Genomic DNA, 15,291 nt, shown 5'->3' with positions numbered 1-15,291 from the left:
AATTTTAATATATATTTTTTTTAACTGTTTTAAAAAATATGATCAACAAAATGGCTATCTTGGAAATTTAATAAATTTATTTTCCTAAAAAAAATTTTTGATAATTTTTGAATTTTTGAAAAAAAAAATCGAATACAGTCAACTCGCGATATAACGAATATCGATAGAACGAAAATCTTGATATAACGAATAAAACTACCGGTCCCTTGAAAATATCGCGGTATAATATAATTTCGATGTAACGAACTTTCGATTTAACGAATTTTTTTCTCGGTCCCTTGAAATTCGTTATATCGCGAGTTGACTGTATTATGTTATTCAATCAGAATTTCCATACTTATTACTGTAAAAAATTGCATTTCAATATACTGATTTTCCACGGAGTTACTAAGGGTGATACGGGACTTCTGGGACACATTATACAATTGTTTTAGTATTTACCGTGTTTCTAACCAACTACATACTTATGCTTTTATTTTATATTACAATTTACATGTATTGAATTGTATATTTTATAAAATTATCATAAAGTAACTGTGAATATCAATTATAAACTAGAGTAATTCGCTGAGACAATTTTTAATTTTATTAATTTGTTGATTACTTTTTTTCATTTAAAATGGTGTCTATTTATTTATAAATTTATTTTCATTATACATATTTTAAATATAGGTAATGCAGATAAATTTTTTTAGGTAGATATACTTAACAACAAGCACACATCTTCAAAATATATTTATTATTATTTATCTAACTTTGAGGCATAGAATGTATTCCATTCTATAATGTCGAGACTTGAGATGAATGAAAAAAATTGATTACTTTAATGGTTCACTAAAAATTAATAGATCAATATCATGATCCACCGAAGGGTCGATTATACTAATTACTAGGTGAATTTACTAGCATAGAATGCCGGGGTTTCAAAACGATTTAGTAAAGTACCAATTACATGTCTTATAAAATTGAAGTATGCATCTAACCAATCAACCTCCCCCCCACTGCGGTTATATGAAGTCGTAATGATAACAAAAACTCGTATCGAGCTCTGACTAACATATAGTAACATGTCAAGTATAACTATAAACCGACGGTCCTTTCTATTCTTTTTCTCAGTTGTCCAAGAGTTGTCAGCAGAGATGGAAAATCTGGAGACTCTGCACCTACACTTGACAACTGTAGATAGATGGCACCAAAATCCAGGAAGTCATTATTTTTCGAAACCCAAACATTCACGACGCGTTGGGATTATAATAATTACATAATAATATAATCTATACGGGACGATGCTTACCCGAAATCGCTATTGGGAACACCTCGCCGCTGAGTATCCAAGGCATTGGAACGATGCCCAGTAGACCGAAGAACATGAACGCGACGAACGCGACGACCACCGTGCCGGCGTACGGCGGGTGTTCGACGTGCTGGAATGCCGTGATATACGCAATGATGAACGCCAGCGACGCGGCCATCAAGGCGCCGGAGATTACAAGCAGATTGCGGCGCTTGATGCGGTGTAGCATGCCGAAGCAGAGGCCACCCAGCACGCGTGCGGCCGCCAGGAATATGGCCACGGTGGCACTGTCCCACGGCAATCGGAAATCCCGGAGCACGTCGGACGTGTAGAACATCAGCACGTACACGCCGCTGCAGTGCTGACAGACGAAGAACGTCAGCGTGACGAGTGTGGGCTTCCAGACAGTCGGCTGCGCGTACAACGACCAACACGACGCCTTACTGGAGGGATTTCCGCCATCGCCGGAGCGATTTACGCCGACCTCCCTGGAAGGATTTCCGCTACCGGACCGGGCAAAGGCTGGGTCAACGCGGCCGAGGTCGAACCACGCGTCCACCCTATCAGCTTCGGCGTCCCGCCCTTTGGCCCGGAGCCACTTTGACGGTTCCGGCACCCAGAACAGCACGACAAAGCCACCGACGCTCAATGCACACAGCACGCCTGCTATTGTCTGCCACCGGAAGTACATGGACAGTACACACACCAGCATCATGCCTATGCCTACGAATAGCGACGGCCCAGCCGTGTGCAGCGCCCGAAGGTGGACCGGAAACACTTCGGCGATGTACAGGCACATGCAACTGCTCACGCCTGTCATGATAATATTATTATTTGATTGCAACGTACATAATATATCAGGTAGGTAGGTAATACATAATAATCATATTATTGGTGGATCGAACATAAAATATGTTCACGAATTCGAAACCAGACCCAAACTACAATTTTATATTCGAACTTATAAAGATGTTTTTAAAATAAAATTTTTTTTTAAATTTTGGTTTGAATTTCATAAAGTTTGAAAACTAATCCTTGGGCCGAGTGCACACTAATTCAAAAATACCTCTACTTTGGTGTGCGCTCAGCCTTAAGCTACGTATTTCCTTCAGCGTCTAGACAGTCAGCTTATCTGGACATAGTCAGCACTTAGCTGCATGACTACGTACTGTTCCATTGTTTGACGTTGCAGGGAAAATTGCCTTTAAAATTAATACTTAATGTAGGTACGACTTGTACACATACTTAGGCGTAATAATATGTGTTACATAATTATTGTCAAGTCCTCTGAAATTTGTGAATTGTATGTACAATAGTATACAGGTAATTTGTTTCAAAAGTTCCGTAGGTATTAACCTGAACATTTATTGTTTGTGTAAAACCGGTAAAGTTAAATGTTGTTTTCAACTAAAATCTTTTAACAATTCGGGTAAATTCATGAATCAAAAAAAATTTTCAACTGATTTTTTCAATTTTTTCAAAATAATAGCTATTATTTTAATCTTAATTTTTAGAAATGAGGAAAAACTGACAGATTTACATCAAGTTAAGTTTTGGATATTTGTGAAAATTATATGCCTAGTTGTATTAGAAAGAGTAATATTTTATTATGTACCTTCTAAAATATAGAAAAATATATTATTTTGGAATTATGATAGACGGATTTAAGATTTTAAAAATATTGCCTATTAATTTTATAATTGCATTTAAATCTCTACTAATAGATGGATTTATTCTTATAAATTGTCATAAAAATCCACATGACAAAAAAATTTCTTATGACAAGTTACGATTCATTGTAATGCCCAGAGCCGTATTTAGGGGTGCGGAGGCTATTTTTTAAATTATATTTTAAATATTTAATCCTCTCTAATAATTAATATTATAAAAGATAACTTGAAGATCGAGATTATGAATTACGTGAAGGTGTGGCTTAGAATATAAATTAGATATACAACAAAAGAAGAAAACATATATTTATAAATACTTACTGTTATTTTAGATAAAATACATTCTTAGTACAAATACGGAGTTATTCAAACGAAAAGAGGCATACTTATGATAATTAGGTATGCCTATAATATGTCTTATTTAATCTCTTAAAGATAAAGCTACAAAAACTATCTGGGACCTAAGTGTTATGTTAGGTAAGATCTAAAGATTTATAAATAATCTATCTTTATGTTGACATCGCACTTAGAATGTTATTGTATACACCAGAAACGATTGTTCTTAGGAAAGATCATTTTCAACCCTGGGAAGATTATACATTTATCTTAGATCGGTAGGTAATGAATGATAATCGTCTACATGCTTTGGCTGTATTAAACATTGAAAAAAATCTAACTTCTAGCTTCAATTATTATGATAACATAATTAAAATATTTTAAAACTAAATTTTTTTGGGTATAATAAAGCGTTTATTTTTCTTGCCCCAGAATGGCAAATTCCTAAATACGGTTCTGGTTAACTCCATTGTTCGATGATTCTCGTTACTAACTTTATTTCCCACAAACATGAAAAACCAATCCGCTCTAATGCCTCCAAGTTAGTCAATATTAATTACTGAATTTGAATTGTAATTATTTTTTAATTGTTTAACGAAATATGAATTTAAAATAGCGATTTCAACTTTTTCAACAAATCAATTGCACAAACAACTTTTTTGTCGACATTTTGGCCATTTATTCAGATTTTTTTCATACTTTAGTTGGACTATCGCTTTTAAATGTAACGAATGCCTCACTACAGAGATACTTAAGGTGAATGAAACAATTGGGGTCGACTAAATTTTTACATGTTAGTATATAAAAACTAGGTAGATACCAGTTATTAAGATTTCCGGTTGCACCTATTCGTATTTTATACGATAATGAACCAAAAAACCAAAAGCAGCTAGAATACTAAATGAACTGTCAATATATAGCAATATTCAGAACTTATTATTTTACTCTGCCGCGAATGGTTACTTAAAAATATTTTCCCAATCTTTCAATCATAATTTATATTGTACCTACCTGTACATTAAGCTATAGAACTTACCAAAAGGATATCCTAGTAAAATTCTTCCAATCATAATTGTTGTATAGGAGTTAGCAAACGTAAGTGTTAGCCAACTTAAAGTCATCGGTATGAAAGATATTTGAAGTGCTTTTATTCTTCCAATCCTATCTGCTGTTATTCCAGTTATGATTAAACCAACAGGTGTTAGAAGCATTGAAATACTAGCTAAAAAAATAATTTAATCATATATTTTTTATTTTTACTTCTAAGTATACAATATCCAAACAGATAAGTGTACCTATATAATATAATTAAAATTGATCGATAAATAATTTTTTTTTTATTGAGTATTATTTGCGTACATTGATCCTCGTAATTTTTGCTTTTATTATATAAAATGTGGCCAATGTGGGTGATACTCGCTATACCTAATCATTTAAAATTCAGTAGTTTCCAAATATTTTTTCATCGCTGCACATGATTATTAGTAATCTGCCATGCTAAGCCACTAAGAGGTATCAGGAAAATATCGACTTTACAGATCACACATAAAATGTTTTTGACTTTAAATTAGATCGTTTGTGCACATGCGTCGATTAATGATTTTCAAAATGGTGTTGTTTTAATGGTTTTTGACACTAAATCTGTTTTTTACTTATAGTTTTTTTGAATTGTTGTTTATTCAAATATGCAAGCTTGGACAAGTTAATGATAATTTTTAATTGAGTTAAGTGAAGTTAATAGAAAACAATTGAAATAGTTTAAAGATAATAGTTGTCCTATTTTTTTATTGTTTTAACTCAGTTAATTTAAAAGTTATATAGAAACTTAAAATAAACTTACTCAGGTTTATTTTATTTTTTATATATTTTTTAAATATGTAAATAGCCAAATGTAATATGGCCATAAGTAATATTGTTTAATATAATAAAAAGTAAATGTTTATGCTAACCTATCAATAATAATTGTATTTTATTTATTATTTAATTATTTATAAATTCACATAACTTGGATTTGATTAAAAATAGCTCGTTATTTATTAAATTCATAACAATACAAATCAGGTAAATTAAAAATTAAGTAAATGAAAATGAAATTTAAAAAAAGTTTAGTTAAAAAGTTCAAATAAACTTAACTTTTACTTTTTAACTAGTTTATGCCCAGGTTTGTAAGTTATACTTGCTTTTTAATCATAATAATCAGAAGAGAAAAAAAGGTAAATCCATTCTAAATGAGTTACCGACTTACCGTATAATTTAATCCGATATTCTTTGACACGCTCAATGGAGAAAATATGTAAATCCATATATTTTTATAGTATACCTAATAACTGTAAAATATTTTTTGATATTACATTACACATTTAAACTAAATACCAAGTAATAGTTCAATACCTTTGTATTGGAAAACACTTTTATTTAACTACTAACCAAGCCTTTAAAAAAAATTATTTATATAAAAATTTTAATTGTTTGAAAAATAAAAATCAATGTTACTTAAAGTACGTATTTAATGAAATAAATTTGTTTTGTCCATCTGATATAAAAAAAACTACCTATCTATATAATGACTTACCTTATGTTGCACACAAAATATTATAATAATAACATATTGAAAAATGTATTAAATAATTATAATGTTCTATATAATTTTATGATAATATTATATGATTTATCTAGACGGTACCTATATTATAATTTATATTAAATTAGCAAATTTCTTAAGTACTTAATAATTGTAGTAATAATTCCTGTGTCTTAAATTTTAAACTTACCTACTGTTTTAGTTGATCTAGCTCTAGCTATTGCTATAGCTAAATGCCTAGATTAACCAATTTTTGAGCTCTGTTCAATATCATTTTAAACAAATAGGCGTAGAGCCACAAAAAATTACTAAAGTAATTACACAAAGTAGGTATACTAGTTAATTTCGCAATGTATTAAATAATAAGTAAAACGATTTATGAGTAAAAAGTCTATATAAATTAAAACGGGCAAAATAATTTATTGATATTAGATTTGAAGGGAAATTGCTATTTCTTACCTGTTTCAGTGATGACTGGAACATGATTGTTCAACAAACTATACATAATATTAAATAACTTTTGTTCATAATTGTATTCATATTATATCCATAGAAAAAATAATTATTTAATTTCTTACCACTTGTATACCGATTTAGATTATAATGTAGTTATAGACTATACGCTATTTAGTCTAGTATGAAAGGCTAAAAAAATAATCCCCTACAACATTGTGTCACTTATTGTATTTTTCTCTCTAAATTAGTTGTATTGCTTATTTTTTTGTATTTGTAAAAAACTATTGTACTTACCTAGTTTTTTCATTCTTTAAATGTAATTATAATATGATTAGGATTTACGATTTCCTTCTTTAGAAAATTAGATTTATAGTAAGTTTATTTTTCTATAGACACCAAACCTAACCTTGATTATGAAAAATTGGAGTTATCGCTTAGTGGCTTAGAACGGCAGAGATATTTTAAGTGGCAGCACACTTGAGCACAGAATAGTTTATAAATACGTTACTTTCATTTTCTGTGAACATGGGTTTTCCGTACTTAAGTACCTACCAATAAGTTACAAGTATATTAAAAGATTATTATGTTTAAATTATGAGTATCAGAGTATTTATATTAACACACATACTAAACAGTATTTTACGATTTTGTACAATAACCAAGGGGATTTTATTGTTGTTACGATAATTATTCTTGTCGTGTAATAATTAATATAAAACGTATTAATATTGTTTTGCTGTAATATAAAAAAATAAATGCAAATATTGTATTTTCAAAGATATTTATAGAATAGAATACTCCGTTCTCCGTCAATTGAACGTGTTTTCTAATGCCATGGAAGAGGGAGGGAGGCTAATGAATAAAAAAATAACTCATCTTACGGATAAACGAAAAATAACGTTTTGAAAAAAAAACAAATTTGTGTGGTTAACACACATTTTTCTCAATTGGTATTTTTTTTTTAATTATCGAATATTTACTCAAATATACTTTTTAAATTTATTTTTTACACCACTATTATAAACTTAGTTATCAATGCAGAAAAGTGTACATACTAATCCAAGATTCTTGTTCAATATTTAATTTTATATTTGATGAAGGTTCGCGAAGTTGTGTCAAAAGTGTAGATGAAAATACATATGAACCACCGATTAAAATCTCAACAAAACTTATTGAAACTGAACAAAATAGCTTAAAAAAAAATTAAAATGTTAATGTTATTGATTGTACAACTTGTGTGATTTTATTGTATAATTTGATTATACTTACCAGTTGTAAATGACACTTAAATTGTGCAAACTTCATTATTCAAAATATTTTTTAAGAAATTTAATATAAATTATTTTTATTTTTGGTAGGTAAATGATTCTCATTTATGAAATGACGACTTTTACACGATAGAAAACACATTAAAATAGTAACGTGCATGCAATTTATTATATACAAAATACTATGTACTTTAATAACTTAATACCTCTCGAATATATTCAAATCTATGGATAATGAAATAGATTAAAATTAATCTCAATTATAAAAAAATGTTATTCAAGATAAGCAAGTGATTTAAAATATTTATAAAATTGAAAAATATCTATGATTATGTAAATTATTGTATGGTTATTATAACACTTGAAAAAATTATAAAGATAAAACTAAAAAAAAATACTCAATGACAAATAAAAATAGTTTTGGATATAGGTGCTTAAAATTAAAATTATTTTTCTTAATTATACTTTAGAGGAATACGATCAATTTTCGAAATTTTTTTTTAAGGAAGTAGCAGGTATACGAACTTATTAAATTAATGAAACATTACATCATTTATATAACTTATTTTTTCTACTTCATATGACTAGCTTAAAATATAATGTATAAGTAGTTTTTTTTTAAATAATAATATTAAGTTGCTAAGAATTTTACTCTAGGAAACAATTTCAAAATAAAATATTATGATATACAAAAGATGCATTTATTATTGGTTCTACAATACTTATAACTCATAAGTCAACACTTATAAGTTATAACTTAATTTTTATAATCTATAATTATTCTTAGGATGACAGCAATAATAATATTTTAATTACTGTCAAACGACGATTTACCTATATTTTTGAAGAATACCATCGGCCATAATAGTACAGAATATACAATATTTAAGTTTTCAAGTTTTTTTGAAAAATAGTTTGAACAAATATTCACTGTTTTAGTTACTTCCGTAGGAGGTTTGTGATTTTCAATATATCGGTTTTATACTGATAAATTTGGTTTGGTACCAAATAAATTTCAAATTTATTTAATTGTAAAATGTAAATCTATATGGTTGAATGGTTCCCACGGGCTTATTCTTTGGTTACTATGTGTACGCGTACTGTGTAGTAAACGTAAGTTTCGCCAAATTATATATGTATGTGTATCCTAGATAACTAAAAAAATTACACGACAAGGTACTTTATACTGGCTATTTCAACCACATCCTAGTTCCTTTGTGAAGACTTTTTTAAAATACTTTGACGCGTAAAATACGTGTTTCATTTCATGTACCTACTAATGGATAAAATTGATTCAGAGAATTGTTTAAGAAAACTATAAAAACACATTACACGGTTGCACTGAAATTGTGAATGTATTCTTATCTGGGACTAACCAAAAAATTGGTAACTAATTTTTTAAATCTAAAATTAATTTTAAATGATATTCTTTAAATGATTAGATGAGGATTTTAGAAAGTTCAATAGTCTTATATTATTAATTACTATTAAGTAGGTTTAAGCACTGAATAAACAGGATTATTCGAATAATAACAGTGTTAACAAATTGCGTGAACCGAGTCGATATTATAATATTATCTTTAGAAGTCAGAGCGGATTTCAAATACATTAATTGTTTCGATATGAGGTTATCGACCCTGAATTAATAATCGTATAATATATAACGATCATGTTTCACATAATATTCTAAAAGTAAAAACATTTAATATTACACGTAAAATATACACTAAACTTATAAGATTGCAATATTGAGATTTCTCAATCCACCATGTCATGTCAATAATTTTTTATGATTTATATTTTTTTTATAATTGATCAAACAAAATAATTTGACCTTGGGACTAGGTGGGATAGTCATTGGAAATACTTCATCACACAATATTATATCCAAGGCAACGGCAGGATCTCAATAGTAGCTGCTTGATAATAATTATTGTGTACATACGTGGTGAACGCAAAGATTCATAATCAAGCAAAAATCATAGCTTACCACTTATTGCAATGCATATTATGCATACAGTAGGTACTAAGTAGTTATGAGCTTATTATTATATACTTAATAAATTATTTTTTTTTACGCAGCATTAGTGTTGTATAAATTGAAAATTATACCTAATAGGATAGATGAATATAACTTAAAAATTCCAATTTAAAAAAAAGAGCAAATAACCTATTTTAATCAAGTTAATTATTACATGCATTTTAAGATCTATTCAGAGATTTGTGTGTTAACCAGTGCGTTATGATGTGTTGGACCAGATAAGGTAGAGTCATTAATGAGTACATTTGTTATATTGGTTGCAGTATACAACGTGTTATATATAAATTTGACTACGTAGGTATGTGGTCATATATTTTTGTCATAATCCATTCATAGCCATACCTACTATCAACGGCGTATTTAGGAATTGCTAAAGGGAGGGGATGAGGCAAAGCCTGAGGTAGGTCATTAATTTTAGTGAATAACAATAACATATTGATTATTTTTCATTCGATTTGAAATAAATTTCAATTTTTAATTTACACTCAAAAAATATTCTTAGAGAATTAACTCTTTAATAATTACCGTCTTACTATCACCACCTATGTCCAATAACACAATAATACATTTAGTACAAAAATAATAGTACCTATCATAAATATTTATTTTTACTATAATAAATAATAATAATTACATACTCATACTTTCATTACTTCATACTTAAAATACAAAATCAAGTTTTCTTTGTTTTATTGCCAATTCATCAATTACTTTATCGATACTTATGTCTACTGTTTGTTTTTCCATACAAATAAGATAATAGAATGCCGATTTCCGATACTCAATAGACGGATTTGTGATTACGTGTAATATACTATTATAAGACAATACCATAATTTAATATATCGATTTTGGTATTTTAGTCTTAATATACCTTGTTTTTATTTTCCAAATTTACAACTGTGTCTAGCTGGTACATTGAGTGCGATCCGCATATTATACAGAAAACGCACTATCTACGACATTGCGGAGTTTCAGTGGCGTAATAATAACAGTTTTTTTCTTACTGTATTTACAAAAATGAAAAATACATAGTACCTAAATACTAAAACGATTGATGATTCAGTGACTATATGTATATTGTTGTATTCTAACTTAGACAATCATACATTTGTAAATTATAATATTTTAGATATATATAAAATTCTTGTGTCACAGTGTTAGTCTCGATTCTCCTCCGAAACGGCTTGACCGATTTTTATGAAATTTTTTTATGCATATTTAGTAGGTATGAGAATCGGCTAACATCTATTTTCCATACCCCTAAGTGATAAGGGTTGTCCAGAAAAAAATCATAGAAGTGCTCAAACAAGGTTTTTTATAATTTATAGTAGAATTAATATTTGTTTATAAATGGTTGCTATTGGTTCTATAATATAAAAAATAATAATATTATTATTAAAAACATAATAGTGTATTATATTATATTGGTTGCTATTGGTTAGTTATTGCATGTTTTTTGATTAGTATTATTATTTTTATCAATATATATGTCTGAGAATTGGCTATTATCTAAGTTTGTATACTGTGCTATAAGTAATTCCGGAGTTATGGCCTCTTAAGTGCACAATATTAATCACACAGTAGTGTATCGTTGACACGTAGCAACATACACTCTATGTGGTTATTTTTTATTATTTGTTTCCGTGGCACGCGCGTCTATGGCATTAAAAGTTACGTTTTACGACAAATGTTTTTTCGATTTCACTTATAAGAGGTCTAACTTACACAGATTTTTATTTCATGTTTCTAACAATATATTTTCGATGTAATTAAAAAAATAAAATTTATTGCTTTCGTAAAACAGTCTAATATTTAAATGTATATGTATATGTATTTGTATTCAATATTATTTTATTGTATTTTACATTTAACGGGTAACGAAGTGCACGGGATCAGCTATGATATTATAATATTAATTCAATTTACATGATAAAATAAATAATAACAATATAAAATATCCAGACTGACAAACCGTCTCAGCTCAGAATCGTTTTTCTTATGGTTGCTATTGATAAATATATAAATGAATGTTTGTGGGTAGATTAGACCACTGGGAAGAAGATAGCCTCATTTAAAAAAGGGTTAAATTTGGTTTTTTTACTCATCGGATTTAGTACGGTTAGGTTAGGTTTTTGTATTAATTGATTATATTAATCCTTCGTAGGTGGAAATAAGTAAAAACGACAAACTTGGTATAACTTTGATATTTTAGAGTTAAATCATATAATTACGTACAAACAGCACGGGGTCTGCGATCTACCGCAGGTAGATTTCCTACCTGATAATGTACTGCTGTGAATCAGAATTTTTATCCTGGGCAACAGAAAAGTTAAGATAAATCTAGAACATCACACACGGAGTATTATAATGCATTGAACATAGTTTGAGTCATATACAGTTTGTACATTTAACCGGGTAACGAAGTGCATGGGATCAGCTAGTTGCTAGTATGTAATATATATTATATAGTATTAATGTATAAATATAATTTAGCGAATAAGTAAATTATTACATAGTCCAATGAAGCTAAAATGTGCTGAGGCGACACTTTAATATATTTTGCGCATATAACACCGCTACATGCGCAGGCACGAGCTAGGCAGTCCCGCTGTCGTCGTGGAACTTTACGGGAGCGTAAAGGTACGCGGGTAAGCGAAAACTGTAGCACGTGCTAAGTGTTTTATTTTATGATTGTTTTATATTTGCATCAATAAAATTGTTTTTGACCGAAAATTGTGTTTAAGTTTTATTTCAGGCTTTTATGGTGAACAACACTTTTAGAAAAGGTAGCAAGACACTGTAGTACTTACTTTCTCGTCCAGTACTCGTTATCGTGGTCAGTCGAGAAGGAGTAAGATTTTGTTTAGGTTAAAGATATCTATCACCCTCGGACATCCAGAACTCGTTATTGGGGTCAGTTGTTTGAGAGTAAAGTAACCTTAGAGTTGTATAGTGTAAATCCTTTTGGACCTCTGTTTAATTATCCTTTTGTAGTTTTGTGCAGTACTCGTTATCGTGGTCACCAAAAGGAGAATTTAAATAAGCTCATAGAGCAGGTGTCGATAACTTACTCGTTTGACGGTTTGGGAATCGGAAACCGAAATATACCTGTTATATACACCAAGCCTTTGCGTGGCGTATACGACAATATGTAAACTTGAATCCTTTAATAATAGCAAAAAAAAAAATACCAAGGGTGGGGGGGATTGACCCTATATAATAGTTCACAAATTGTACGTGTTGAGTAACTAATGAAACGTAAGTTTGGATAGCGTTTTGTTAGTATCTATAGTTACAACAATAGTTTCCCTATGATATTTAAAAAAATCCATTGTCTTTCTTTATTTTAGTCATTATTAATAGTTTGAATAGTTTGATACTTCATCAATGTATTATTGAAGTGAAGCATATTTTTATTATTTTCTCTAGGTAGGTATTAAACTATTAGATTTATGACGTATTTTTCAATTCTTTCAAACATTTTCATTATAATAAAATTGTGGGAACGTGTTATAAGCTAAACGTTGCAGTTCTACTAGGTTGTATGAAACCATTACAATATCATTAATCATCGTTATTGACATTGCCATTTGCCATTGTAGATTAGATTAATATTTCCCTAAAATAACTTATCTAACGTGCAGATACTTTTAAATGATTGTTTTTTTATAGTTTAAGAAACCCTGATTTTTAACGACCGTAGTCCAATATTGGCAATATTCCATAAAATTATCATACCAATTTTCCGACAATCATGAGGTTCATTGACCACCACTGGTTGGATCGGCTTTTACCTTGAATCTATAAATAGTCTTTCATCTTATTTAATGGGTGTTATTAGTATTTAATAATTGTAATATAAGATATTGGTATTAATGTTATTGAACTAAAAAAAGTATTTCTTTAAGTATTTTGAATACTTTTAAAAGAAAATATTTGAATACGTATTTTAAATACAAATTCTACCAAGCATTTAAATGCGTATTCTGAATACATTTTAAATGTATTCTTTACAAACATAAATTATTTAGACTTATTATATTTTTAAACTAAACAATCTTTTAAAAATGTACCTTTTTTATTATGTTTTGAGTAGGTATCTAGTAAAATAGTATATTATATTATCATAACAACTTGCGAGTAAAAAATATTATAATTTATAACTGTTTGATTGCAGAAAAATTTGCTATAAACAATTAATATTATTATTTAGGATTTAGGAATATATTAATTATAAGTAAATATAAATCGATAAAATATTTATAAGGTAAAATTTAGTTTTTTGTTTTACATGATAGAAAATTCATCAGTGATTTTACAGTTCTTCTGGTTTTGACTGATTTCTATTTCAATAGATAGCAATTTGAAGTAATTTAATCTTTTTTATCGTTATTATCACAGTTATTAGAAACCCGCGGTTATTGTAATCATTTTCAAACTATGAGTTTCGACTTTCGATCTTGTATTTAGTATTTAATAATTATCACAATAATTGATAAACTTTTAAGTTTTAATCTTAAAGCATGATATTATATCTTATTATATTATTATTTTATAATCGCGAATTAAGATTACTTCAATACGTATACAGTCATAAGCAAGACAAAAATATATAACAAAAAATAAAATATTGAAATTGTTGGGCATACCCGGGGATTATCCCTATAGACCCGCCCCTAATAATTTACCGTGAATAATTATATCATTGACTATCAGTATTGTTGGAGTTATTAAGTATAATATCTACAATTATTTAAACAAAAAAAAAAATCAATTTAATACTTGATAATTCATAGTTCATGCGATTAGTTTTCCACTTAATGAATACCGTTTACATTCGCCCACGTTAATCATATTGTTGATATTTTCTATGTTTGGGCCTAAAGTTGCGTCTGAATTGGATGGATGGAATTGTATTTTCTGAGGTAAATAATATATTTGTAGCATTTTGTCATTACGTGTTTAACAATAAAATTAACAACTGTTAGGTTAAGGCAATAAGGCCACAGGTTGTACACAGAGGGAGTTCCTCATTAGTCATTAGATTAATTCAAACTAGTATTAATATTTAATAATATAATAATATTCACGTTGACCTATACATTTATTTCTGTCTCGGCTGATGTGTCTTTTCATATTATTACAATAACGAACACGTAAGAAATCTAAAACGACGAAAAAAGTTATGTATCTTTAAAATGTCTGTACGACAGCACACGTTGAGCACCACGTTGACACTTCAATGAACCGTTTCTGGCCTGTTTCCAGTGGCGTACGCAGGATTTTTCAGTGGGGGGGGGGGGGGGCTTGAAAATTAGTTACAATTTTATTTGTATTTTGTCCAGTCTAATAATTTCAGACGTTTATTTGAGGTATTTTAAAATGTTTGTAACTTTTCCACTTTTATAGTAGAAAAAATGCTCTGATCATAAACATCGATGCCGGATGTATGTTTTTGGAAGCGAATTGGATCTAGTTGATACTTTTAGGAGGTCAAAATTGAAAATTCTCAGTGCTTTCTAAAATAATTGGAGAAAAAAAATGAAAATTTATTAAAATTGTTTGATAACCAGCTTGGTTATACCGTCCTCATTTGGATTGTATTTGATTAATTTAAATTTATTTTTCTATAAATATCAATA

The 15,291-nt window shown here is 28.8% G+C and overlaps 1 protein-coding gene across 1 annotated transcript in view; it reads right to left on the bottom strand.

Annotated features, from left to right (window-relative positions):
* Positions 1-7,737, bottom strand: part of LOC100158793 (facilitated trehalose transporter Tret1-like) — an 8,465-nt gene extending 728 nt beyond the window's left edge. Inside the window, exons 1-4 of the mRNA XM_003245490.4 lie at positions 7,607-7,737; positions 7,393-7,528; positions 4,337-4,522; positions 1,295-2,107 (exon numbers count right to left, since the gene is read on the bottom strand). Coding sequence (XP_003245538.1) covers positions 1,295-2,107; positions 4,337-4,522; positions 7,393-7,528; positions 7,607-7,642 — 1,171 coding nt within the window. The 5' untranslated portion in view covers positions 7,643-7,737. The remainder of the gene's footprint in view (positions 1-1,294; positions 2,108-4,336; positions 4,523-7,392; positions 7,529-7,606) is intronic.
* Between the last annotated feature and the right edge of the window lie 7,554 nt (positions 7,738-15,291).

Source organism: Acyrthosiphon pisum, chromosome X (genome assembly GCF_005508785.2).
Source record: "Acyrthosiphon pisum isolate AL4f chromosome X, pea_aphid_22Mar2018_4r6ur, whole genome shotgun sequence".
Taxonomy (NCBI): Eukaryota; Metazoa; Arthropoda; class Insecta; order Hemiptera; family Aphididae; genus Acyrthosiphon; species Acyrthosiphon pisum.
Note: the sequence above shows the minus strand (reverse complement) of the source record. Positions and strands in the feature narration are given on the sequence as shown.